This window comes from Lissotriton helveticus, chromosome 4_1 (assembly GCF_964261635.1).
Source record: "Lissotriton helveticus chromosome 4_1, aLisHel1.1, whole genome shotgun sequence".
NCBI lineage: Eukaryota > Metazoa > Chordata > Amphibia > Caudata > Salamandridae > Lissotriton > Lissotriton helveticus.
In genome coordinates, this window is record NC_136063.1 from 465,313,350 (window position 1) to 465,340,845 (window position 27,496).

Sequence of the window (27,496 nt, forward strand, 5' to 3'; positions counted from 1 at the left end):
TCGGGATACAGAAATCTGTCAATTAATGCAGGGAGGATTTTTTATATTTTAATTCACAGAGCTACCTGCTCTTAAAACCAAATCATTTGTGCTACTAATTTAGGCATCATCATTTTGGCACCACCAGGCAAGCTAAACTAAGTCCCTCGATTGTGATAAAAAATGTCTGCAAACTAAGATCAGACAAAGGTTCAGCTCCCAGTGGGTCCTGAAGATAACACTTTACACTTTGAATGCAGATTTCTGAAAGCAGTAAAGAAGACTCAAATTGGAAAAAACAAACAAAAAACTAATTTACAGGCCAACTGACAGTTTCTTCTTTGGGAAATAAGCTTCTGGTGTGCAACCCTTGTAAAAGTCTATTCCTCCACTCTCGATGCATGTCCCCATTCTAAGATGTAAGTGTCTGCAGGAGTGTATTTTGTTATGATTGCCTGGTATATTTTAGTTTTTGGTTGGCCACACAGTACTTGCAAAACGTGTGCCACCCAAGGTTCCTTAACTCACTTTAACCAGACTGTGAACAACACGGTTTTATATCTTCATGCCCACCTAAGAACAGTCAGTCAGATCTATAAATAAGTCACCAACACCGTGGGATTTTCTGTTTTGCTCTCCCGTTTTAAGTATGGGTGTACGGGTTCCAGCCCTCAGAGGGGTGTAGGTGAATAACAAAAATTAGAGGGCTTACTAAACGTGAAACTGGTGCCAGCAGGTTGGCAGCAGCTCTGTTCATCCCTTAATAAATGCACAGGAATAATTTAAACAGGCAGAGCTAAAAAAGAAATAGCCTTTTAAGTCTAACCATGTGTTTATTGGAGTGGCTTTAATAAATCTATGCACTTCAAATTAACAGAGAAAAATACAACACAAAAAAAGGGTAGGATCGGGTAAAAATTCTGACAGCCACTCTGTTAATAATGTTATCCAGCACATGGGTAAAGCAAACTGCGGTGCACCGATATTTGCATATTTCAATAATTCCCTGCATTTTTTTGTTCATTTTTGAGAAAATAAATTCAAGTATTGTGTGCTCAGAGCCTGACTTTCTGTTCCAAGTTTTTTTTAATTTATTCCAACATGGGCGTGGCTAACATTGGTGCAAAAGGTGCTGTGGCACTGGGCCCCACAGCTCTGAGGGCCCACTGAGTTTTGACAATGCTGCATTTTACTACTCCACCAAAGGCAAAAGCGCTATTGACTTTGCTTGCACCAGGGCCCATGGCCTCCTTGGTACACAAGTGTATGCAAGCAAGCCAGGATGGATATGTGAGTTCTACCAAATATTTTGAATTTAAATAGTTCCTTGACCTATAGTACCACACTGGTCTGACTCTTTGGGTTCTTTCAGTGAGGAAGGAGCAAGTCCATTTGAGTGCAGGTCCTTGGATGCTGATCTCATAAAGTCTTCTCATGAATATGTTTTGGAAGACTGTATCGAATGCCACTGAGAGGTTGAGTAAGATGAGAGCTGCTGTCTGCCCTTGGTCCAGGATGCTCCGGATGTCGGTGGCTGTGATGAGGGCCGTTTTGGTGCTGTTGTTTTTCCTGAATCCTGATTGAGCGTTGCTCCTGAATGGATGGATTTCACGATCATCAGAGTGTCTTCTCTGGTGAAAGTTTCCCCATGTGGTTGTCTTGATTGGTGATGGGCAGGCTGGTGATGAGATCACTAGGGCTTAGTTGGTGTGTGAATTTGCTGTATGCTTGTGATTTTGTGGTTGAAGAAGTTTGATAGGTTGTTGCAGAGTTCTTGGGAGGGTGTGATGCTGTTGACGCAGGCCGATGGTGTGGGGAAGTCCTTGATGATGTAGAAGATCTCCTTGCAGCTGTTGGTGCTCCCTTCGATGCGTACTCCTTTTTTTTTTTTTTTTTTTGGTATCTCTCTATTGCTGGTAGTAGTGTCTTAGTGCAGCTTTGTAGGTGGTTGTGTCGGTGGTTTTGTGGGTGGCTCTCCATTTCCTTTCTAGCTGTTTGCAGAGTCTTTTGGAGTCTCAAAGGTCCTCTGTGTAAAAGCTGGTGTGCTTTTTGGTTCTTCTTTGCCTGTTGTGTTTGATGGGTGCATAGGGAGTCTCCACAGTGTTTGAGCCAGTTATTGAAGTTGATATCTTTGAGGTAATCCATGGGTTTTTGGTTGACCTGGGCTCAGGATATTAGCCAATCTGCTTCTAAGGCTGGCATTGGTGGTCATGTTGACCTTTGGTGTGTTTATTTGGAAGTGGATGATGCAGTGATCAGTCCATATGAATGGTGATGTGGAGTTATCCGTGATGCTGTAATTTGTGGTGAAGATGGTGTCCACTATGTGTCCTGCAATGTGTGTTGGTTTGGTTACTAGTTGGGTTAGTCCAATGTTGAGGCTTTCAAGGAGTGTTGTGAAGCAGGGGTCGGTTCTATCTTCTAGATGAAAGTTGAGGTCACTGACGAGTATGAAGGCTCTGGAGTCGATTGTAAGCGGGAGCAGTGTAGTCCGTGATGAGGCTGGTGAAGGTAGCTAGTGCTCCGGGTTGTCGGTAGACCAGAGTTCCACTTAGGGTTAAGTTTTAGGAGATTTGTAGATTAAAGTGCAGGTGAGTCCATGAGTGGGGTGGTGCTTTCCATGGATGTTGAGCACTTGATTGAGCCTTTGAAGAAGTTATTCATATGCTCTACCATTTTTTAAAGTGAAGATTGCACCTGATAATATACATTTACACAAATTGGTGAAATAACCAGTAAGCAGGAGGTGACCTCCCCATACAGTCTGTCTCACTTATTTAGATCAGCCACTATGATCCTGCGCCCTAGGGTGCTTGAGGAAGAGGTGTCCTGCCTCACAGATCCGGGAGGTAGGGGTGCGTACATTGGCACTAGAACATCTCAAAGAGAAACCCAACTCCCTCCCGCGAGGTTAGAACTGGAGCTGTGTTTCCGTAGATCTGCAGACACTTTAAAACATGCCTATTGCAAAGTGGAATATTCTGCTGAAACAGTTTTTATTGATTGCCAACTGAAAATGAATGATAATGAGTAAAATAAAGTGCCTCAAAAATGCTGCTAAATTTCCATAGTTGTGCTGCTAAATTTTCTAATCCATGCCACAATATCCTGGGGGGTCTGACTATGTACAATATCATTCTAAGACCACCTCCCTCTGTTATGTATAATTTTTTCTTTTGTATTGCAAGATATGCAAGCCACATTTACGCTGCAACATTTCTTTCATTTTCCTATACTTAAATATTTAATTTGTCTTGCATATGCTTGAGTGTGTGTGTATAGGTTTTACTGCAGATTTATTAGAGGATGAATTCAAGAATCAGCTGATAGATTAATTGATAGATGTGTGCTAGAAAGAGTGACCTTGCTCATGTACGGGGAGTTATTTGAGTGCCTAAACTTGCCGTTCTCTGAAGAGGTACTTTCAGTTAGAGGGTGGACCTGTTGGTATTGCTAATGCTTTTTAGGTCTCGCCTACACAGCTCGCATTCCCTGCATAGGAAAAAGACCTATAGAAATTGCTTAGACTTTTCAGCCAAAAACGTGCACACATTTCATTGCTTTCAATGGCAATGCGTGCACGTTTGGCGATTCCCTTGCGGGAGCGAGCTTTGGCAACATATGTTTGCTCGCTCTCGCAAGGGAATCGCTGTGTGTTCTCTCATACTCCCCACCCCTCCAACTTAGCCCCGTACTATTTCACTTTCGCAGCCAAGGGGCCCGGTTTGTGTATGTCTGCATTAAATAATGTAATTTGTTAATTGAATGATCGCAACAGAATTAATGAATGCATCTGCGTGCGCATGGATTACTTTGTTCGTATTGGTTCATACAACTGTGTGCATGGATTGGTTTAAATTTAGGGATTTGGAGGGGCGGGGGGTGTGAAGCAGAGTGCAGCCGAGGACGTCCCTTGAGGGTTTCATTACCTCTTTCAGACACTAGAACATTGACATTGTTGGTGAGTGTTTTGCATCCCTTTTGTTTGTCACCTGACAAGCTGTGACATATGGCCAGGGAAGAAGAGAGTGCCGGAAATAGGCTATCTGTGTCCACAAGGCTCTGCGTACAGTAGATAGTTTAAAAGCTCTTCTAAGGTTTCGAATATACCCAGTGCCGTTCTAATGGTTTATGAGGGTACCATGCGGTAAGATTTCCTTCTAGGTACGTTTTTAAACAAAGATTTTTTTTTTCTCTAGACAAATTTAATTGCTTACATTAAGTAAAGAAATCAGTTTCGACTCTTGAATAACATTTAAAGACATAAACTAACACTGTCTGTCGGAGGATTAACATGAGAAATAGTACGGTGGGTTCACGCGCCTGCTGCAGTGATGGGTTTAGCCTGCTTGTGACACGTGTGAATCAAGACAGGGATGTCCGTCTGTCATCCTTCTAGTGGTGCATCTTGCAAGCCTTCTGGCTATGGTCGGAAGTGAATTACAAAAACCAAAAAAAAGCAAGTTGTTTTTATCATCATGAAAGGGAAAAAAACACAATGTTAATATTTTCGGGAAAATACTTGCGAACTGCTGAACAACAGCACACATTCCCACTTCATGCTCCGAAAAGTATGGTGAGCCCCGTTTTTCTGTAGAATATTGTGAATGCTTGTGGGCCTCACTAAATCCTGCGTCCGCACCAGCTGTAACACATTAAAGTAAGCTTCTAAAAGAAACATGACCTTTAGTTAATGTTTACAATCTGCAGCCAACCTTTTCACAGGAAGGCCGGCCAAAGCCCTGCCATCTTTTTAGGTCTCGCGACCTTGCGCGCATCGAGCGGAGCGAGAATTCATGTCCTGAAAATCCTCGTGAAACCAAGGGCTTCTTGCGCTGCGGTTTTCTTTAAGTTCACGTGAATCACGTGACAGCAAGCTCCTTCGTGCACGAGCTTGCCTGAGCCTTCTGCCTATCAGCCTGCCAGTTCTCCTCCCCTAATTATTCACTTCACTTGTGACTCCCCACATCAAAGCCTCAGCCTCCCTCCCTTGCCATTTGCTTCCTAACCAGCCTGCCTCGCATAATTGCATCAGACCCGACACTTCAAAGGAATGCGCCCCCCCCCCAGAGCCACTTTCACTGCCGTGCATTTCTCTTCCCCCCCCTCCCCACAGCAAAGCCAGGAGCTTCTTTTTAAATGCTTCAATGAGATAGAACAGAGATGGCAATGCGTTGCATGCAATGATACAGTTTAAAAACTGAATTCGGTTTTACTTCACAAGCCGTTTTCCAAGGTGCAACAGAGATGGCAATGCGTTGCATGCAATGGTACAGTTTAAAAACTGAATTCTGTTTTACTTCACGAGACGTTTTCCAAGGTGCAACAGAGATGGCAATGCGTTGCATGCAATGATACAGTTTAACAAGCATTGGCATAGCCAATAGGTCTCGCTTGTGGGACCTTATAAGTATTTAGTTTTGCAGCACAATATCCTTGGTGCAACAAGGATATTGTGCTGCAAAACTAAATACTTGTAAGGTCCCACAAGCGAGACCTATTGGCAATGCCAATGCTTGTTATTATAGCGACTGATTCTCTGAATAGGTTCTAATTCGATTTTCTGTACGTATGTTTATTTTAAGAGGATATATTGAAAGTGTGTCACGGATCTATCTATCCCTCGTGGACCCTGGCTGGGCGCGCGCAACACATCTTCTCATTGTGTCACCTGTGTCCGTGCCAAGAGAGGGGCCAGCCCCAGCTTTCCAAACAAGATCACTAGGAAGATACTTGCAAAAGGCAAAGTGATACAAGAAGACTCAACATTCTATTGGTGGAACAAGCAGTGGCAAAGCCAATAGGTCTAGCTGTGCAACATGGCTTTTAAAACCAGCATTGGCATAGCCAATAGGTCTCATAAGTATTTCGTTTTGCTGCACAATATCGTTCCTGCAACAACATCAACTGTTGCATGGCTAAACACTTATAGGATCCCAAAGGCGAGACCTATTGGCTATGCCAATGCTTGTTTTGATTGCATTAATAAAACTCTCTTCAGTCTGTGATCTAGTAGGTTGGATGCATCATCAACTGCATAACTGCATACAATATAACATTGTGAATCAGGTGATACTGTGTGGATGCATAATTCACACATCCTTGTTGAACTGTATTTTATACTATGTTTTATTGTTCTTTTCTAAAGAATAAAAATATAAAGTTGATTTTCACGTTCATCCTGGTGAAAGTGGGACCTTTTACACTTTAAATAATAACATATAGAATTATAAATGGGTAACTGAGTTATGGGGATGTTTTTCATCAAGGGGTTCTGAGTGATATCAATCAAATAGACAATGAGAGCGAAGGTCAATTTGTTTGATGTCACTTAGAACCCTGAGGCCAAAAGATTCCAGTGATTCTTTTTACCCATCAACTATTTTCATGGTATGTATGGCCCCCAAAATCATGTCACAACGGTTAACTATTATGCCGGAGTACTTTAGTAATGGGGGACCCAAACATAGCATGGTCTCTCTTCTGTGTCCAAAATGTACAAAAAAAATGCCCGTCCTCCAGCTATCCACCGACCACTGTCTGTGCCCTCTGTCCCAGAAGCTGTGTTCCCTGGTTTCAGGATCTGCTATGTCATGCTGTCATAGAGCACTGCCAGGGCAGCCTGGTATGCGTTTATGATGTAGCACCAGGAGGTAACAAGTTCTGTTTTCCACCATTGCTCTAATTCATCAGCCGTGAATAAGAAGGTTTAGAATCCAGCCATTCATGCTAATGGCTCTCTATGAAAATCATGCACACCGAAAAGGGTTATAGATGGCGAACAGGTAATTACAGGAAAGTTTTTCCCTGAGGGGTTCGGAATGACGTCAAATAGCCAATGAGAATGACGCTTGAGTTGTCTTTGGTGTCACTCAGAGCCTCATAATTCACTTTTTAACCCATCTATAATTTTATTGTATGTATCGCCCCTAAATCCAGGGGCAGGGGAGTAATAGAGAACCATGCACAGGATGGCCTGTCCCAACTTTTAAAACAAACGTACATGACCTCCCACCACCAACATGTATTTGGGAAAGCGCACGTTCACCCTTGGGTATTTTGGTGCTGAATAACAGATGCTTAGTGGTTACCGACCTCTGAAAGGAGGAGAGGCTGAGCGGATCCGCCAGGATTTGAACCTGTGACCATGAGGTCGAACACAGGCCCCTGCAGTGTATGCATTAGTCCACGGAGCCACCAGACCATTATGTATAGAAACAGTGGTTAATGTTTTATCCTTGATATTCTCGAAATTCTGGAAATTGTTGGCGTGAGGGACATCCTTAAAGTGTGTCGATGCGCAGCGTGAATAAAGGATCACAGAGCCTTTCCCTAGGAATGCTTGAGAATGTCATACGCTGATCACGCGAGGGCTCGCAGCGTTAATTCTCGAGCCTCCATCACGAGTGCTCTGTCTTTAGACCTTGTGAGTGTGAAGGGAATTAAGGCTTAATCGACGATTTGAGGTCATAAATGTAAACCGCATAGCCGACATGAAAGAGTCAGTCTAATGTTAGATCAAAGTATACAAAACCGTGGAAATGATACTCAATTGACTGTCTTGAAATCGGGGAACTATGCTTTGAATGCATTTTACACATATACTAAGAACAGACTCGTTTACTTCGATTGGAGTTTCTTTTCCAGCCTTATTGCCTTTTCACGAAGTTTCCAAGATGCTAAACGTGTCCACTAGCTCTGTAAACTGAACGAGCAGACTTGCTGTATTCACACTTCCAGCGCCTTGGAGCTTTCGAATAAAGCAGACAATTAGATTAAAACGCGTTAAAAGGTACCGAGGGCCCGATGCAGGTTTTGTCTTTTTCTGAATGTATGGGGGCTTTTCTTTGGATCGCACGTTTTGCCATTTTAGTTCGTGTACTCTGTTCGTGGCCGAGTGCTTTGAAACTTACCAGCTTTAGCCCGTGTTATGAATTAGTTGTTGCATTCACAGCAACTGCAAAGGTTTTGTAGTAGAGCAACTGATTTGTTAATCTTGCCATACGACGTGTTTAGGTTGAATGGGCAATGGGCATCTTTGGATAAAATACGTTATGAGACAGCATTTTCCTGTTGTTCTAGTAATTAGAAACTGGTTTGTTTATATGACTGAACCTTAACCAGAACTTAGTACTAACGCTACCAGCCCCCACAAAATATCTTGAATTGCAGCAAAGTAGGGCTTACAAAGAAAGCTCTTGCCGTGACTCATCAGGAAGACGGTACTTCACATAAATGACGATGAAGAGGAGGAAGAACAGTATGTAACTTTCTTATATGATTTTTCTCATCATGCCTGCAGAGCAGGAGCCTAATTTGTTTTTGATTGGCTGAGTGCTCACGACATCCTGGCCAGTATAATGTGCCACCTTAAACCGTGCACCCACATCCGTGCCGCATTCTCACCACGCATGAAGCTGCTGTCCCCGGCTGTATTCTGTGTCATTGCCTCATTTCAAAGAACTGTGGGGATAAGTCCTGTCATTTATCACCCAACCCTTTAATGCATATTGCTGCAGGTCCTTGGTGGTATGCAGCACTTCATCAGGTTTCCAAAGCTTAGAGCAAAGCTGAACACGCGTTGGCATAGCCAATAGGTCTCTCTTTTGGGACCTTATAAGTATTTAGTTATGCAGCACAGTATCCTTGGTGCAAAAACATTAACTGTTGCATGGTTAAACACCATAAGGCCCCAAAGGCGAGACCTATTGGCTATGCCAGTGCTTGGTTTTTTTAAAGTATAAGAAGTGCTATCAGGCTCTGGCTACCACTTAGAGGTAGAGAGAGAGAGGTGTGTGTGTAGAGAGAGAGAGAGGTGTGGAGAGAGAGAGGTGTGGAGAGAGAAATAGAGAGGTGGGTAGAGAGAAAGAGAGGTGTGTAGAGAGAAAGAGAGAGGTGGGTAGAGCGAAAGAGGTGTGTGGAGAGAAAGAGAGGTGTGTAGAGAGAAAGAGAGATGTGTAGGGAGAAAGAGAGAGGTGTGTAGCGATAAAGAGAGGTGTGTAGAGAGAGAGAGGTGTGTAGAGAGAGAGAGGGATAGAGAGAGAGAGGTGGAGAGAGAGGTGGAGAGGGAAAGGTGGAGAGGGAAAGGTGGAGAGGGAGAGGTGGAGAGGGAAAGGTGGAGAGGGAAAGGTGGAGAGGAAGAGGTGGAGAGGAAGAGGTGGAGAGGGAAAGGTAGAGAGGGTGGAGGAAGAGGTAGGGAGAGGTAGAGAGGGAGAGGGTGGAGGAAGAGAGAGGTAGAGAGAGGGTGGAGGAAGAGAGGTAGAGAGAGGGTGGAGGAATAGAGGTAGAGCGAGGGTGGAGGAAGAGAGGTAGAGAGAGGGTGGAGGAAGAGAGGGTGGAGGAAGAGAGGTAGAGAGAGGGTGGAGGAAGAGAGAGGGTGGAGGAAGAGAGGTAGAGAGAGGGTGGAGGAAGAGAGGTAGAGAGAGGGTGGAGGAAGAGGTAGAGAGAGGGTGGAGGAAGAGAGGTGGAGAGAGAGAGGTAGAGAGAGTGGGTGGAGGAAGAGAGGTGGAGAGGGAGAGGTGGAGAGGAAGAGGTGGAGAGGGAGAGGTGGAGAGGAAGAGGTGGAGAGGGAAAGGCGGAGAGGGAAAGGCGGAGAGGGAAAGGCGAAGAGGGAAAGGCGGAGGGGGAAAGGCGGAGAGGGAAAGGTGGAGAGGGTGGAGGAAGAGAGGTAGGGAGAGGTAGAGAGAGGGTGGAGGAAGAGATGTAGAGAGAGAGGGTGGAGGAAGAGAGAGGAGAGAGAGAGGGTGGAGGAAGAGAGGAGAGAGAGAGGGTGGAGGAAGAGAGGTAGAGAGAGAGAGGGTGGAGGGAGAGAGGGTGGAGGAAGAGAGGTAGAGAGAGGGTGGAGGAAGAGAGGTAGAGAGAGAGGGTAGAGATAGGGAGAGGTGGAGAGAGAAAGGTGGAGAGGGAAAGGTGGAGAGGGAAAGGTGGAGAGGGAAAGGTGGAGAGGGAAAGGTGGAGAGGGAAAGGTGGAGAGGAAGAGGTGGAGAGGGAAAGGTAGAGAGAGGTAGAGAGGGAGGAGGAAGAGAGATAGAGAGAGGTAGAGAGAGAGAGGGTGGAGGAAGAGAGGTAGAGAGGGTTGAGGAAGAGAGAGAGAAAGAGGGTGGAAGAAGAGAGAGACAGGGTGGAGGAAGCACGTGTGTGCACGGGTCCAGGAAATGGCGTAGGGTCTCACCCAGAGGTAGGAAGTACCCAAATATTAAGGGTGCCAGGGTTGAGCCACCCGGGTATTTGCTCCGAGGATCCACTAAGGGATAGTGGCTTCTACAAGTAAAGAAGCACCATGTGAGAATCACTGCATGTAGAAATCGCTTCACAATAAGTAGGTCCACTAATCATTGAGGAAGTGAAATCAAGATGCGTTAATTATGGGCCATAAAGTAGGAAGAATTAAAATTCACCATATCAAGCTCAATGCACGTAAATATGGGCCACCGTGAAGGAGGAAAAGCCAAATGAGCATCAAGAATGTGCCATTATGTAGAGAATAGGCTCACTGTAAGTAGCGCAACAAAATTCTATTCGCCATGCAACAGTTTAATGTTAAGCAGTTGCCAAAAGTCCGCCCGTCTGCTTCCTCTCCCCAAGCCGTTTTGTTCCTCGGTCACGTCCACGGCACAACCTCCCGGAAGACACCACTAACACCTAAACGGCCCTAATTAAGGCCCTGCGGGCAAAAGGAGTGGTAGGGGTATTGAAAGGGGTAACGAAGATAAGAGGGAAAGAAAGGGGTGAACAGAAAGGAAGCCTGTTAAAGGGGAGCGGAGAGTAGAGATGAGGGGGAGAAGAAAGGGAAGGGTGGAGAAAGAAATGCTGCCGGAGAAGAGTTAAAGCAGGGTGGAGCTGGACCAGAGGATCTGAGAAGAGACACCTCTCGGAGCCCACCTTGCTGAGTCACGGTCGAGCAACATCTCCGCTCTAAGACGCCATAGAAGAAATGTTTACATTTTTAAAGTGTTACATGTTGCAAAGCAGGCACAATTGTGTAAATTGCAAAATGGAATATCGGTACAACTCTTGCAGCTGGGCGGGATTGAGCCTTGAGGCTTGAAGAAGTAAACAAGTGGGTGGGGTGGGGGGAGTGCACCCGCGCACACACAGGAGAAAACTCTTGCAGCTGGGCGGGCTTGAGCCTTGAAGAAGTAAACAAGTGGGAGGGGTGGGGGGGAGTGCACGTGCGCACTAAGCAGCAGCTGTTTGCTTATTTTCAAAGCACACACTCGTGCTTGTGGCGTGCCGCTTCGCACTCCCGCAAGCTGTATGCCACCACAAGCAAGAGTATGTGCTTGGAAAAAGAGCTGTACAACGACTAAAGGTCTCCTAAGCAGTGCATGCGCGCAGCGTAGGCGAGACCTAAAGGATTGTGGTCTGGTTTTTATGCTCTGGTGTCATTACCCAGAATTGTATAAGTGTCTGCATCGTACCTCCAAAAGCCAGGGAGCATCAAAAAATTGTCTCCTCTTCTATAGTGATTTTCATTGCAGCTCTGGTACAAATATCCAGACTCCTCTATGCGCCAATGCACCAGGATACCTTAATGAGTAAAAGGCAGCGTAAGGCAAACGGTGACTGGGAGCGTAAGGACAGGTAGCATCACTGTGGCCACATTGTGCACTCAGCCATGCCTCGGGTAGGGAAAGCAGAGGGAGACTGCTGCAGTATCCGGGAAGCTAAGTTGGCTCTTGCATCCCACCCTATGTGCGCACAGCCTCTGGCTGCGGCTGCTCTTGTGTGATGCACAGCTGCTGCTCCAGGGACCAGTGGAGGTGTCCGCAGGGAGCAGAAGCAGCAATGTGCTTGGCCAGCAGTGATGGGGATGCAGATTCCTTGGGTGTAGTCACCATGGCTTGAAATTGAGGTGTATTCTAGCTCCGGTGATGGCAAGTTGAAAATGTAGATTTGGGGTGTACTCGAATGTGGTGGGAGGCTGTGTGGGAGCCACAGATGAATGGCGATCCCGCTATATCTCTGTTGCATACTGAAAACGTTGCTTCCTGTGCCTTAAGAGTGTTTACTGTGATGTCTGATTCTCTTTCACCTTTCTGGCTGCTAGATATTGATGTATCCCTGGTACCCATTGAGAAGCTTCCCCTGAGCATCTGATTTCAGTTGCTTAAGCCATAAGGCCTACCACCAGCACGTGTTGCCAGTATATGTGTGTATGCATTTGGTGCTTTGTAGCAGGTGCACGTTTGGAAAACGTGGCTTTTTCTTCAGCATCCTATCTCATTGGTTGTAATACCTTTACTTTATGGAGTGGCTAAATTGACCCATCCTTCCTCTCACTACTGTCAGACTGTTTTCTCACATAGGGGTGATGATGCCGTCGGAGCTCCTGCAAACAATGTATATGCGTCATCCGACCACCCATTCTCCCACTGGGTAATAAGCACTTTATATTTAGTTATGCTATTAAATGATTATTGTATTGTTTCTTGGTGCAGGAGAGAGAGAGCAGTGGTTTGAATGGTGTTAAATAAATCTTGAACAGATCACTCTCCGAAGGTACAGGATGGAATGTATATGATAAAATAATTTGCCATCAGCATTGTGAGGGATGCATACAGGTACAACACAGACCTCTGGTTAGGGGCTTTCAACTAAGATATTGCACTTCTGTCCTTTTTTGGGTGGTTGTGAGACACTGGCTCACCATATACTATACCAAAAATAGGTATTTTGTGTAGAGTCCAGAGGCTCTCAAGAGGTTGTACAGAGACTAAATAGATAACTCTAATGCTCTATTTTTAGGTCGAACCTGGGCAGCGTATGCGCTACTCTGCAGGCATGCTGTACTCTGGTATGGACGTGGAGCTCCGCCCACTCTCTGCCCATCTTTTCAATTGGCTCCTGTTATTGCCCTTTCTAAATGGTTGCTTCTGATTCATTAATGAGCTTGTTAGTCTTAGTAATGCCTTGTCTGAATTTGTAACCTACCGTAAGGACTGGACCTTTTACTTGTGTGGTTACACGGTACGTTTATATAGACTGTGAGAACTATTTTCTTTCATTATTTTGTCTTACTGCAGACACAACATGCTTTCCTGCAACGGCTGCGTGCCTTTCTTTCTATATTTCTCCAGCGCTGTCCGCTTTAAATAAATCGGCCCGCTCCTTCCTTTATTTATAAAATGCTTTAAAGTGGCTCATGCAGCGCTTTCACTTTAATATCAGCCAAGCACCTTTCTTTACACAAGCTTTGTGTAAAGAAATGGGTGTGGCAGACATTAAAGTGATGCCGCGGCACGGGGCGCCTTTGCAAAAACAAAACTGTATCAACTTGACAAACTAATTATTATTTTTTGTTTTTTTTAAGGCGCCTGTGCCGTGTTTTTACTTTAATGTCGGCCACGCCAATTTCTTTAGACGCTCATCTAGGGAAAGGGGTGCGGCAGATATTTAAGTGAAAATGCTGCATGGGCGCTTTGACAACCACGCATTTACAATGCAATAAGCCTCGCATTTACGAGAGTTTCATAAATGCGAGACCTATTGCATTGCAAATGCTTATTGTGGTAGTGCAGATAGGCTTATCAGAGGGTTGTTAATGCATTTGATGTACACACAGTGGCAATAAATGAGAGACACTCAATGAATAAATCCAAGACCAATTCATAAAAATAGTACTTTTGTGTATTTATTTACTAAGACCACAAAAATTTTATAGAAGCAAATACGTTTTAAAATAAAAAATACTTTTCAGTTTCAAAAGTGGAAAAAGTGCAATTTTCAGTCTCTGCAGTGTTAACCTATGGGAGTAAAACAATAATGCGCTATTGAAGGTAAGTACACAACTTACAGTTGCAGCCTTTGAGGTTAGAGGTCAGCAGAGGGCAATGTTCAGGCAAGCACAAACACTGCACCACTAGCAGCACAGTGGCAGCTGGGTGCAGAGGTCAAATCTGGCGTTAGGGCCAAATATTAATCAATGAAGACTGGGGGTGCTTGAAGACACTCGGCCTGCAGGTAAATAAAGTGGCTGCTGAGCTCAAGCTTAGGAGGTTTAGGCAAGCATATGGGAGGGGCACAAGGCAACAGCAAATATTCACCACCTGCGGCACAGGGACGGCTGGGTGTAGGGTGCAAACACATTGTCGAAGTGAATAGATAAACTCGGTTTTGGAAACGGGCTGCAGGCGTCGGGCCTAACGCTGCACGAAGAACACCAGCGACAGCAGAGGTAAGTTGGGATGTAGTCGGTCGCCGTACACAGTCGGTCAAGCTCTTCAAGGCCCAGGGACTGCAGGGGTGTCCTTTGACGTTGGGTTTATCTTACTGGAGCCGGTCGCAGTTGGAGTTAGCCTTTGGATTTACGCAGTAGGCGTCATTGTGGAGTCCAGGAGGGATCAGCCAGCACTGGACTTGGACTCAAGATCACTGGGGAACCTTTACTAGACCGGTTGGCCACCTGGACTCGGGCCTCAGGCATCGAATGCAGAGCGGAGAGTACTAGAGTCCTTTGTCTTGGTTTCTTGGGCATTTTCGAAGGTAGGCAGTCCTCCTCTGGGGTTTGTAGGTTGCTGGCTACAGGACAGCCATAGTTATCTTTGCAGGGTCTTTGAAGCTGCAGACAGGCCAGCAGGGCTGGGGCCAAGTCAGTGGGTGTCTTTAGTCTTCTCTGTATGGAGTCGTCTTCTTCCTTTCTTGTCTTAGGTCTGCCGTAACTAGGTGCAGGGTCTGGGGGGGCCACCTAAGTACTAAATTTAGGGGCTTACAGGGGAGTAGCAGGTAGGGGCCAAGGGGTTCCTAACCTGGTCTGGCTACACCCACTATTATGACACCATCCAGTGGGAGCCCTAGCCCTGAATTGGATCGCCTCCTGCACCTGAGGGGTGGAGTTGGCAAAGGGGGGCATACCTCCTATTCATCCTAACTTTTCCTGCCGGTTCTCCTGCCAAAAGTGGGAGTTTGAACCTGGGGCTGCCATCTGCTGCTAGCAGCAGAGGCTAGGGTTGCATTACAAAGGTGGCAGGCCTTTGAAGCTTCCCTCTCGAGTACTGTGCCCATCCTAGGGAAGTAGGTGTGACACCTCTGCCCAGGATGAACTTTGTTTCTGGCCACAGAGAGCAGAGGCTCTTGATCCAGGGGTCTAGAAGCATGTTTCGTTGTGGCAGGCTACCCAAAGCCAGTCAGAGACCACATCAGGGTTTCAGGGCACCCTTGAGGTGCCCTCCGAGTACATGGTTTATTAAAGCCAACACTGGCATCAGTTTGGCTTTATTAAGGGGAGTTGTTTGGTACCAAACACTCCTGGGTTCAGAGAAGCCATCATGCTGCTGGGGAACTTGAGTTGTTGAGTTTCCAGCAAATGTACTCTCTATGGCTGCCCTGGCACTTATAATATCTTAGAATAGATATAAGTATTGTAGGAGCATATCTGCTCATGCAGATATGCCCACATCTGTGATATAGTGCACCCTGCCTTAGGGCTGTGAGGCCTGCTAGAGGGGCAACTTACCTATACTTTAGGTTGTTGGCATTGCACATAGTGTGTCATGTCGAATTTGTTGTTTTTCGCTGCTGCAGGGCATGCCAGCTGCAAGGGCAGTGGCATGGCCTTGGTGAGGGCTTCCTAGGCGACCCTCTTCAGTTCCCATGCCCTTTGTGCCATTTACTAGAGACTTACAGGGGGCTGAAGCTGCCAACTGGGGAACAGTTTTAGGGAAGAAAGACTGGCACAGGGGACCTGGGTGGTCGGGACCTTGTTCACTACAATCAAAGCTACCTAATTTCCCAGTCAAAAAGTGGGGGGCTAACCATGTCAAGAGGCACTTTCTCAATTGTGGAGGCATAAGTATAGTTATACAGAATGGACGGTCCTGACCAGTAGAGATTGGAAGCCTGCAAACCACTGACCAACTCCACCTGTGACTTCCGTTGTGAGCCACCTAGATCCCTTTTCATAGCCTGTGTTTTTCACCACCACTTTGTATTGTGAAATCAGACTGCGAGCAGTGCTGAAGTTGGCCTGAGGTCCATGTGCCTGCACCCCAGCATTGCCAAAGAAAAATCCTGTTGTGAGTGACACCAATCTTGTCTTGAGGCATGTGTGCATGCATCATTTGTTGCGGTTGATATTGCCCTCCTCCCTATTAACTGAGGCCAATGTGCCTGCATTTCGTTTTTCCATTGTCATCATCCTTCAGTGATGCTAATACCACTAAGACTCCCCCCTTCACTAAGGCATGTTGTCAGGGTGAGGCATGCCTACTTGTATTGCAAATTCACTCTTGCAATTCACCTTCAAGCAACACTGATGTCAACATAATGCCTGAGCACGACATACTAGCATTACCTCTGTGAACCCTCCACTTGTCAAGGAAACGTCAGCACAAGGACTGGTGTGCTTTTATCCATTGCTGCTCCTTTTTAAATTGTCCAAGCAATGATTGCTTATGCTATGATTTCGAAGTCCAACAGGAAATGTAACTGATTTAGTTTGATCACTTTGTGAAGTCCTCTTGCTATGTTCTAGGAGATGATGCCTCAACAAATGTCCAAGACCATGGGCTACACAACCTCCATGAGTAACTCTAGAAATGATTGTGATTATCTAGTTATTTCTGTGTAATGAATAAATTCCATGGCCAGTTCAGAATTTGTTTCATTTTGGAAAATATTGTGATTCTCCCAAGAAGAAATCAGATTTTCTTTCTTCTTTTGCTGTACATTTGAGTACGGCCTGGAGCCTATTTGTCTTGTATTGTTTGTTGGAGGAACAATCCTTCTGGTGCTACCTTGATTTGTTGCAAATTTTTGTTTTCCTTGACTAAACCTTTGTGGAGGTATGTTTGGGGTCAGATGTCCTTAGTATACTTTAAGCAATGCGTTTGCTTTTCGCCCTTACCATCCCTTATCTTGATTGTGGACGTGTGCAACAAATCCTTTTTCTGTGTCGGAAATATGACTTAAGACAGTGTTCTGTCTCCACCCACTGAGAGTGCTTCCACTTGGTTAGACCATTTGGGCATGTTGACCCATTTTCAGTATATTAGTGCCTTCAATGGTAATAGTTCTATCTCTGGGCTTCAGCAACAACCATGTTTGATTTATGTTCATCTTTGAGATGATGAAGGACCGCTACAGGAGCCTTTTTGTCTGATTCCAAGGTCTATTTGGCCAAATTGCAGTGATTTTACGTAGGTACTGGGAGGGTTTCGATCAAATTTGGATTCTCCTCTTTCCATTCTACTTTTTTACTCCTCTCACCCCTTAATCTTAGTGCGACCACTTATCTACAATGATTAAAAGATTTAAAATGAACACATTTACCTAAAATGTTAGTGGTCATTAGGGATTTTAATTTTATTTTTGCTAAGCTCTTTAATTCTTTGCCTCTCCTGCTTTTTCCCATGGTTTGTATGTAAGTTTTACCTTAAGAAAAATGCCTTTGCAGCCTCTATATCACCCTGCTTTCTCTTAGCCTCTTTGGAGTTTTAGGCAGACTTTTGTGTAGGTTTTCTATGCTGATATTTATGAATGGTAGAAGCCTCAACTTTGGCCATCCATTTGATTTTGAAGTCCGACTTCTCCTGTACTCAGAGCTCACTTGGATTCAAACATCTCCATGACCCGTTTACATGTTCTTGATATCTGTATGGAGCATCCTTGGTGCCAGGTAACATCCTGCTTCTCCTTTTTTATGTCAAATATTGTGGTTGTTATGGGAATAGTCAGTTTAATGATGTCTTCTTCAGCTCACACAAAGGCGGGTTTCATAGCATTTTAGGCCCATAACATTGATTTACCCCACAGTCTCCATGGCGTCCCCTGACCTTCTGTAAGATTCAAGCGTCATTGATATTAGTCATGGCCCAAGAGTTTCCACAGCCAAAGATCCTACAGGCACAGCATTTTGATTTCTGCACGGAAGTGTTAAATCAAGGGCTTGGGTGGGAATTAATTTACCCAAAGATAAAACTATAGCACGGAACTTAAGTTAACTGTGTAGAACTGCCCTTATAATCACACTTTTCCACTGACCATAACTCTGAAGAATTAGCAACTACATACAGTCTGTTAGGGGTAAGGTAACATGTACGTCTAGAAAACATGAAAAGACAGAAATCGAACATCTGTATTGCTGTTACCCCTCTCTTAGGTTTCCAATGTTTTGTGAATCTGTCCCTTAATGCTATCTTTAACTAGGATACAGCTACAGAATACAACATCTGTAGTTTCAAAACTATTTCACTCTTATTTACTTATAAGAGGAAACTGAGGCCTGATTGTTCTTAAGAAAATCCCATAATTAAATTAGAGAAACTGAGGAAAAAAACTCCTATATTATTCGATAGGGCAAATACGTTTGTGCCTTGCCTTTAATCTGACTATCTTTACTTAGACTTATTTGTGGCTTAAATCCTTCCTTCTTGACGCCATGTACACATTTTTAAAAAAAACATGTATTGTCTTACACTAGAAACTTCTGCTTCAGCCGTCATTACGAATACCGTATTGGTTTGTACTTGGATTAAATATTATAAATGTTAAGTTTGATTTAACTAAAACCTTTCACAGGACAGTTGGAATGTACAGTCTCCTCGATTATTAGACAATGCCCCTTCCCCCACCCCCATAACTTTGCCACATGCTAAGCCAGAATCTGGACAACAATCCTCCGCACATGCCTCAACTGGCTTGTACAGATGCTCCCCGTCATCGCTCGTTTTTCCCTCACATCCTCAACCCCTAGACCAACACTCAGACTTGGCTGCGTGCCTTGACGAGATATCTCGACAGTTGCACCTTCTCACTTCTGAGCTACATGACCTGAAAGCCCTCTCAAATGAACTTTTCCCCGTGATCAGCTTTCTCTCTCCTCACCTCTTTGAATTGGCCCAGAGCTTCCACCAGGGATAGCGACCAAATGAATCAGCCTCTAGCCCCCCTCCAACTCGAAACACATTCCCCCTACCCAATGCCTCCGCCAGCCCCAGATCATGTGAGACACACCCGGCATCCACTGATCTCCTGGACAGTCTCGACTCTTGGTCCAAATCGAACATGGTCCAGCCGAGACAAATACATTCCATCCTTTCTAACACAAACGGAGAACCTCCTTGCAATCCTAGATGCAGCAAGTCCAACAACCTCACCCGTGTGAACATCACCCAGACTCCTTCCCCCCCTAATCCACTACGACTTCAATGTGTACTACTTAATTGCAGATCAGCCAGTAAACACGCCTCCGATATCTTCAACCTCATCCTACACAATGATTTAGACATTATCATCCTCACTGAAACTTGGTTAAATCCCGCTTCCACTCCTATCTAAGACCTCCCACTCATGACATAATTAGGCTAGACAGAGCTCTGAAGTTGGGTGGTGGCCTATCTTGTATTCACAGAAACACACTTTCAATTTCTCACTTGGAGTCCTCTGCGCCATCCCCCAGCGAATATCTGTGTCTCAGCATCTCAAGTAAGAACCTACCGGTTTGCAAACTTCACACCTTTTACCACCCCCCGGGTGACAATCTCCCCTTCATTGAGCAACTAATGGAAATCATTAATAGCAATACCGACTCAGCGGTGGCCAAAATCTTCCTTGGTGGTTTCAACCTTCACTGGTCTAACCCCAATGACTCCGCTGTATCTTTCTTTACATCATTCTTAAATTTTCAAGATCTGACTCAGCACTGCGACCATCCAACTCATATTAAAGGAGAAACTCTAGACCTCATCATCTCTAAAGGGCAGACCATCACCCTAGATTCCATTACCCCTTGTGATTGGACCGACCACAATAGCATCCTCTTTTACATTAACAGGGAGGTGTGGTTGAGGAAGGCTCAACCATTGAAATCAAAGAAATGGAAAAGAAACCTCAGATCAATAAACTCTGATGATCTAGCCCACCAATGTATATCTGCCGTCTCCGCCCAAGCTGACTTGGTCGCGGTGCAATCACTCACCGATGCCTACAATTCGACAATCACCAACATCTTGGATGACATTGCTCGACTCCAACATAAAAATGTCTCAACAAAAATATCTAGACCATGGTATACTGACAACTTAAACACAGAACAACGCAACCTTAGGGAAGTTGAATGTTCCTGGCGATCCAATCCCTTCTCGGACCAACTAAAACTCCTTAGAGATGTCAGGAGCCTCTACAACCAACAAATCAAGAGTGCCAAGGCTGACTACTTCAGACACCAACTGGATCAAGTGGCAAACTGCCCCAAGAAACTGTTTGAATTGGTCAAACAGCAATCAGTCGTTGGTCCAGACCACTCTGAACCTAGTGGCAGCCCACCCTTGTGCAACAAACTTGCCGCTTTCTTCTCAGAGAAATCAAGACTCATCTCTGCTGACCTCGCCCCTAAGAAGGCTCTATTGCCTTCCTCAAATGCCGCCTTCCCCCTTGACCCCTTTGAAAAGGGCAAATCGAACACCAAGAACAATGGGTCATGGAGCACCTTTACCCCATTTAGTGAAAATGACATCCACAAGATTCTTCAGAATTTCAACCCTTCCAACCACTTCAGTGACCCGTTGCCCCTGGCCATTTTCAAATAAATCAAGAATGCACTCATCCCCACCTGGACAAGGATAGTAAATGCCTCTCTTTGACAAGGCACGATCCCCAATTGCCAAAAAGAAGCTCAGGTATCACCTATTCTAAAAAAACACGCTGACAAATCTTATTTCAATAATTTCCGCCCCATTTCCAACATCCCCACCCTAGCAAAACTTCTACAAAAATGTGTTCAATCTCAACTTTGTGCTCACGTAGAGAATTATCAACTCCTAGACCAGCATCAGTCTGGTTTTTGGAAGGGGCACAGCACCGAATCGGCTCTCTTTTACGTTATCGATGACATTTTAAAAATGCTTGACAAAAACGAATCCTGCCTCCAGATTCTCTTTGACTTTTCCTCCGCATTCGACACGGTTAATCATGACAACCTCCTATCCATCCTGCAAAATAGAATGGGTTTTGCTGATCAGGTGCTACAATGGTTCTCCTTTTTCCCACATCACAGATCACAAAGAGTCGAGGCAAACCGCTCTCCCTCCCAGGCCTCTCTTGTACTCATGGGGGGTCCCCCCCCAAGGGTCTGCTCCATCTCCTATCCTCTTCAACCTTTTCCTGGAACCTCTTGCTAACTCATTAAACTCCATGAACATTCTCTTCCACATGTATGCGGACGGCACGCCACTCTTTTTGAAATCTCATCCCTGGAAAACCTCATCTCCCTCAACGCTACCCTAAGGTCAACTCAAAACTGGTTAATGGAGAACCATCTCCTGCTTAACACTTCCAAAACGGAATTCCTGCTCATCTCCCTTCCGAAGCACATCCCCAAGCTGGACCTATGGCTGAGTCACCTCACTGCTTTCAATTAGACTCCACTCATCATAGCCAAATCTCTCGGAGTCCCCATGGACAAGCACCTGAACATGAAAAATCATATCAGCAATGTATGTAAGGGAGCAAACCATTTTTTGAGGTCACTCAAACATCAAACCTTTCCTTCCACTAAATGATTTCAAGCAGGTAGTCCAAGCCTTGTCTTGCCGAGGCTAGCCTACGGCAGTGCTGCCCTCTGTGCCTTCCCAAATACGCCCTGCTTCCACTAAAGTCATCACTGAACGTGGCGGCTAGACTGGTCACAGGCACCAAACGATACGGACATATATCCCCAGTACTAAAATCTCTCATTTGGCTGCCCTACGAAGCACAAATTCAGTTAAAGATTACCGTTCCGGTGCACAAAGCTCTTCAATTCAATACTCCCAGGTAACTTGTGCAAAAACTTCAACTATCCTGTGGTTTAAGAGCCTCAAGAAGTGCCACTACCTTCCTCTGAAACCACTCATCCTTAACAAAAAAGAACTTGCCACCCAGCTTTCTCCGGCGCTGCACCAAAGATATGGAATTCTCTTCCACCAGAAGTACGCAGAATCTCTTCAACGAAGGCTTTCAAATTGGAAGCTAAACGATTCCTTATGAACAAATTCTTACCCTAAGAGGGATAGGCTCACTTGCTCATTGACATTGTTCCCACTAGCATGGTACCTCCATTTGCAACTGCTCTTCTTTAATGCACACTGTGACCCCCACTCGTTGCTTGTGTACACCTGCTTATTGTATTAACCTCCTGGGCGCAATTGTCCTGCAGTCTGCAACCTTTCCAGTCAATTATTCTCACTCTCTCTCTCTCTCTCTCTCTCTCTCTCTCTCTCTCTCTCTCTCTCTCTCTCTCTCTCTCTCTCTCTCACACTCTCTCTCACACTCTCTCTCTCACACTCTTTTCTCTCTCTTTTCTCTTCTCTCCCCCCCCCCCCGGATGTTGATATTGTATTTGCAATGCCCCGTATATGTGGACATATAATTAATGGTCAAGACGAGGTATTTCAACAGTTTTTCTATCTGATTGTTTTAAATTTTGCATTTGTGATGAAATTATGTTAATTGTGTAATTGCACGCCTCGAGCATCATCTTGGGCTTGCTCGCAAGTTGTAAACCACAGTAACAGACTCTACCTGTAACTCTTACGATGTTTAATCCTCCTTCCGCTAGTGCAGGCCCACGTGCCTTCTTGGGCCTGTACAGGGCAAACATGTAAACAACATTTTGAATTGTGATGGCCTGACAGTGATCTTGCCGGTAAACGATAGAACTTGACATTGGGATCCCTTGGGGCTAATTAGTAATGATATTAATCAAAAAACAAAAATTGGCATTTGAGATAGGCTTTGAATTCTTAGAGGTTAGCAAAGCAGTGCTATGCATAACTTTTTCCCACAGTAAAATACTCTTGCCCTCCATTTTTCCCGTTCATATTAGCAAGATGGTTGGCATTACATTTGGTGCATTGCAGGCTCCTAACATGATGGTGATATATAGAAATACAGATGTTTTCAACATCCTGATTTACCTCAAGAAAAAACATAATGGAAGTCTAATTACATTGGGCTTCTGAATTTGGTTGTATATTTTATCATGTTTTGATTGTATTTACTGAACAAACTATCTTCCTTTTGCAGGTCCTCTGTTGGCAGTGCTCTTCCTCGCAGACGCTGTTGTGCCTACATAACAATTGGGATGATATGCATCTTCATCGGCATTGGCCTAACGGTGAGAACATCCTTGTTTCAGAAAGAGCAGCCTGTAATCTCGTCTGCTTTATTGGTGTTTACTTATGCTATAGTTGGTATAAAGAACTGATCTTTTTGTCATGATTTCCTGTTACTGGTACTTTTACCTGCCAGGTGGCTGTTGCACTGTAAAGGATGTGGATGTGTTGGGGAAAGTATGTGGTCTCACGGCTAGACTGCCGACTTTGGAGCTGGGAAAGCAAGGTTCCAGCCTCCGGTTAGACTCCACATCCTGTGATTCTGGGTAAACCATTTAATCTCCCCGTGCCTACCAAAAAAATTAATGCGCCCTTGTGTAACGTAATTGGTGCTCATGAAACGCGTTCCAATACCTTCGAGTCGAGTTCGCACTATATAAAATCTGCCCCCCCTTTAAAAAGACCCCTGCTAAGTGTGCTCTATCTGCTGTTTTCTATGTTCCCATATCAATCACTTTATTAATTAATTTGAAATGGTAATATGCGTTGCCTAGGGCTTTATGTAATTACACAGAATTTAAAGAAATCGTGCAGAACGAAATAAATAGTTTCACCACTTAATCGGAACAAGTAGTTCCAGAACTGTATGTTTCCCAGTAGCCTCGTTGCAGAAGCCTACTTTTTTTAATGTAAATGTAAATGTAAATGTATTTCGATTTATATAGCGCACTAATCACCCAGGGGTCTCAAGGCGCTTGCTTAGGGAACCCGTCCTGGTATTCCCCTGTGAGATACCCTGGCAGGGTATTCACAAGGTGAAAGCCAGGCATCCCGCCGCGAGGGGCCGTAGTGGAGATTAAGCAAGCTATTGCCCAGAGTCGCAGAGTGTGACCCCGTGAGTCGAGTAGGCACCGGAGCGAGAATTGTCAAGTCCATGGAATTTTTTGAGCCCGAGACCCGCCGAGGCAGGGAATCGAACCCTGGTCCACGGCTGATCTCAGCTTCCGGGTCTGCCGCCTCTAACCACTGAGCCACGCTTCTTCTAAATGGTCAGTAACCTTTAATTTCTAATATTTAGTCAATAAGCGTCAAAGCTGATATCACTGGATATAGGTAAAGTGGTATTAAAACAATGATCCTGAACAAAAATGTTATTTTTGTCTATAGAGGTTGTGAGCTCGGTGGACGTCTGCCATCTAGTCCTTCAAAAGACTGAACATTCAATTCAGAGCAGAAAAACAAAAAAATAACTGCCATGTGGGAAATCTGGGTTTCCTCATATCTTTTTTAGTGGCTTTCCTATTTATAAGAGGAAGCATCGAAGCCACACCCAAGTAGGGCCCAAAAGATGACCTTTAACAAAGGAGGGGATATCTGTTCAAGTTAAGCGGGTTGGAGTTGCAAAGAAAAGAGGTTTTCCACGCTGCTGACCAGAGGTCTACTATCATAGCATTTGAGTTTTTAGAATCTGGATAGTTTTGTTGCCACAAGGCATGTCATCTGAAAATGGATCACACTGCTCAAAAACTGACAGTGGGCAATCAGGAATGTGATAAGGAATGGCTAGACCTCATCACTAATAGATGGTTGGTTTACCTATTAAAATAACTTACCTGAACCACTCCATTGTGGAAATCTGCCTTAAGGGAGAGCAGTCTTCTGTGCCTGCTGCTGCACTGAAGACGTACTGGCTGCATTATGTGTATAGAAAAGTTTCCAGATGTGTTTTTGAACTTCAGCTAGTGTGTTTTCTTCAGGGCTGGTACTACCTGGTCATGCTAGCAATGCCCATTTGCCCCAATGGGTCTTCCATCCTTTGGCTGACGTATGCAGAAGGTCCTGAGGTACAGAAAACAGGTATTTGCCTTGAAATAGTTCAGTGGACCATTTACAACACAGCATTTCTCTTGCTTGCCATTATAGAACATCCCTCCGTTGGCAGTAGGGTTCACATCGTGGAGGACTCTGTAACCTGCTGTGAAGAATTCAATTAGACCACTGTGAACTGGAGATTTTGCGATTGATTTCTCTCTAGGCTGCCAACAGCTCACACCTAATTAGTATGCTCATTCGAGGCCCTGAGAGAAAACAACCATTGGCTTCGCCAGTAGGGCTTACCCATGTGAGAGCTATTGGCTTCGACAGTGTCTTTTAGCCGTGTTGTCCAGCAGCGTGGCTCCTGTTCAACATGGCTAGAAGAAAGTGGCATAGAGGAGAGTGGTGTACAGGAGAGTATGATAGAGGGAAGTGGCGTAATGTGGCATTGTGTGAAGGGGTTTAGAGTAGAGTGGCAAGGAGCTGAGTGAAGTGGTGTGGAGCGTCATAGATTAGAGTGGCATTATGTGCTATGCTGTGCTAATTTATATAGCACATAGCGACTTGAAGGCTTCCCAGTGCTTAGTGAGAGCCAGCTAGCCTGCAACTGCTGGGACAGAAGGTTAGATTAGTGAGGGTATAACCAGGTTTTTTCGAGGCATGTGGGCTGCTGAATTCACATCTTATGCATAGATCGCCGCCTAGTGTTGGGTGCGGATGATTGCACATTATTGTCCTGGAAGAGTCTTCGAAGTATCACGAGATAGGTGGCTCCTCCCCTGGACTACAGTGCGCATGGGCATCCTCTCCATCCTCAGATTGTTTTTTTCCGCCATTGGGTTCGGATGTACTTTTCTTTACTCAAGTTCGGAAACTTGTCTACAAGGCTAAAAGGCCTTCGGGGTCGTCGGTATTGTCTTTCGATCGGTGCCGAGTTCTTGTTCCAGTTTCTTTTTGAAGCAGGACGTCGAAGAGAGCCGCGTGCCTTTTCGACACCAGAGGCCCGATCGTCGATGGAACGGAGCCCGTTCAAACGATGCCCCCTTTGTAACTCAAAATACCCGCACATCGATGTACAGCCGGTGTGCAACAAGTGCTTATCACCAGACCACAACGAGGACAACTGTCTAGCTTGTGCTTGGTTCCGGTCAAAGAAGACGCTTAGGCTCCGACATGCAGTGAGACAAACAATGACGAAGCCAGCGCCCGACCCGGTGAATATCTTCGACGAAGACGACGATGAGGTCGTCGAGACTGAGGATCCAGAACAGCCGTCTGATCCAGGTTCAGAAAACAACTCCAACTACTATGAAGACGACCAAGAACACGTCGATGAAGATGAAAACGTCGACGAGGTAAGGGACGACGTGTCCCCCATCGGAGCCGTCGATGACGACTCGAGTGATGAACCAGGCCCAGCAGTGGGTACTGGGCCCAAAAAAGACACTCAAAAACTTTCAAAGGCTCAGGTCGAGGCATCGCCGAGAGGCCTTAGCCAAGATCATGACAAACATTCTATAGCCCCGCGTCTCGGCCCGGCTAAGAATATCTCACACGAGCCATCGGTCGCCCTACAGAAAGCGAAACCGAAAGCTATCGAGCAAAAAACAAAACCGAAACTGCTGAAGACAGCCTTCGGATCGAAGAGTGCAAACACATCGGAATCGATGTAAAAAAAAAGTGTCGACGACCCTGCGAGGTCAACCAAATGGGTGTTGAGCCGAACATTGGTGCGCTAAAGTCCATCGCTAAAGCCAAGTACGTCGAACCGACGAGGTCGGCGTCAACGGACAGCGACACAAACAAAGGACTCGAGTCTCGAAAGGCCCTCGAACCGAGGCACCGAGTCGAAAAACAACAGCTCGTCAAAGCCCTCGAGCCGAAATCCAAAGGCGCCTCGAAGGAGCAGGTCGAATCGAGGAAAAGAAGCGCACCTCCGATGCAACAAGCACCGGAGTCAACGCAAGGCCAAAAGCACGACGACAGGGCAAAGTCCGTCGGTCCGATATCGACGCCGGCCCCAAAGCCGCCGATAAAATTCGGACTGCCCCCAACAGCACGGCCTAAGGTGATCGATCCGAAAACAGGGATCGAACCACCCAAAACTGTGTCACTTGGAAAAAGGAGTCATCCTCTGGAAGGGGACGTTATGTACCAGGAGCCCTCCTATGATGATCAGTCAAAGCTCCATATCGACGCCGACACCGGCACACTTACTATTTATCAAAGGAAGATCAGGTCGGAAAATCCTCTTGAATCATATAAAATTCCACTAAAAAAGAAAAGGGATTCTTCCACATCGCCTGTCCTTTTTGAAAGTGTACAGTACCATGGCCAGGACACTTCTGCATACTCACCCACACGCTCTCATGAGGAGATGGGGTATGACTATGATGAACAATATAATTACCCTGCGGACAATGATCAAGATGACCAGGCTCAAGCTTGGACAGACCCTATTGACCAGGGGGAGTCACAACCTATCCCTGATACTCCTTCTTATCCTGTAAAAACTTCGCCAACAGAGGATACAGCGGCGTATAACGCATTAATAGAGAGGGCAGCACATAATCATGATGTGGACATGAATGCTGACCCAATTGAGGAGGATTTCTTTTTTAACACTTTATGCACTTCAGAGAAATCAGTTCAAACATTGCCAATGTTAAAGG

The 27,496-nt window shown here is 45.3% G+C and overlaps 1 protein-coding gene across 1 annotated transcript in view; it reads left to right on the forward strand.

Moving 5' to 3' along the window:
• PIP4P2 (phosphatidylinositol-4,5-bisphosphate 4-phosphatase 2) overlaps positions 1–27,496 on the forward strand; it is a 249,429-nt gene that overhangs the window by 155,803 nt on the left and 66,130 nt on the right. The window contains exon 6 of the mRNA XM_078687057.1: positions 22,981–23,071. Within this exon, the coding sequence (XP_078543183.1) occupies positions 22,981–23,071 (91 nt within the window). The remainder of the gene's footprint in view (positions 1–22,980; positions 23,072–27,496) is intronic.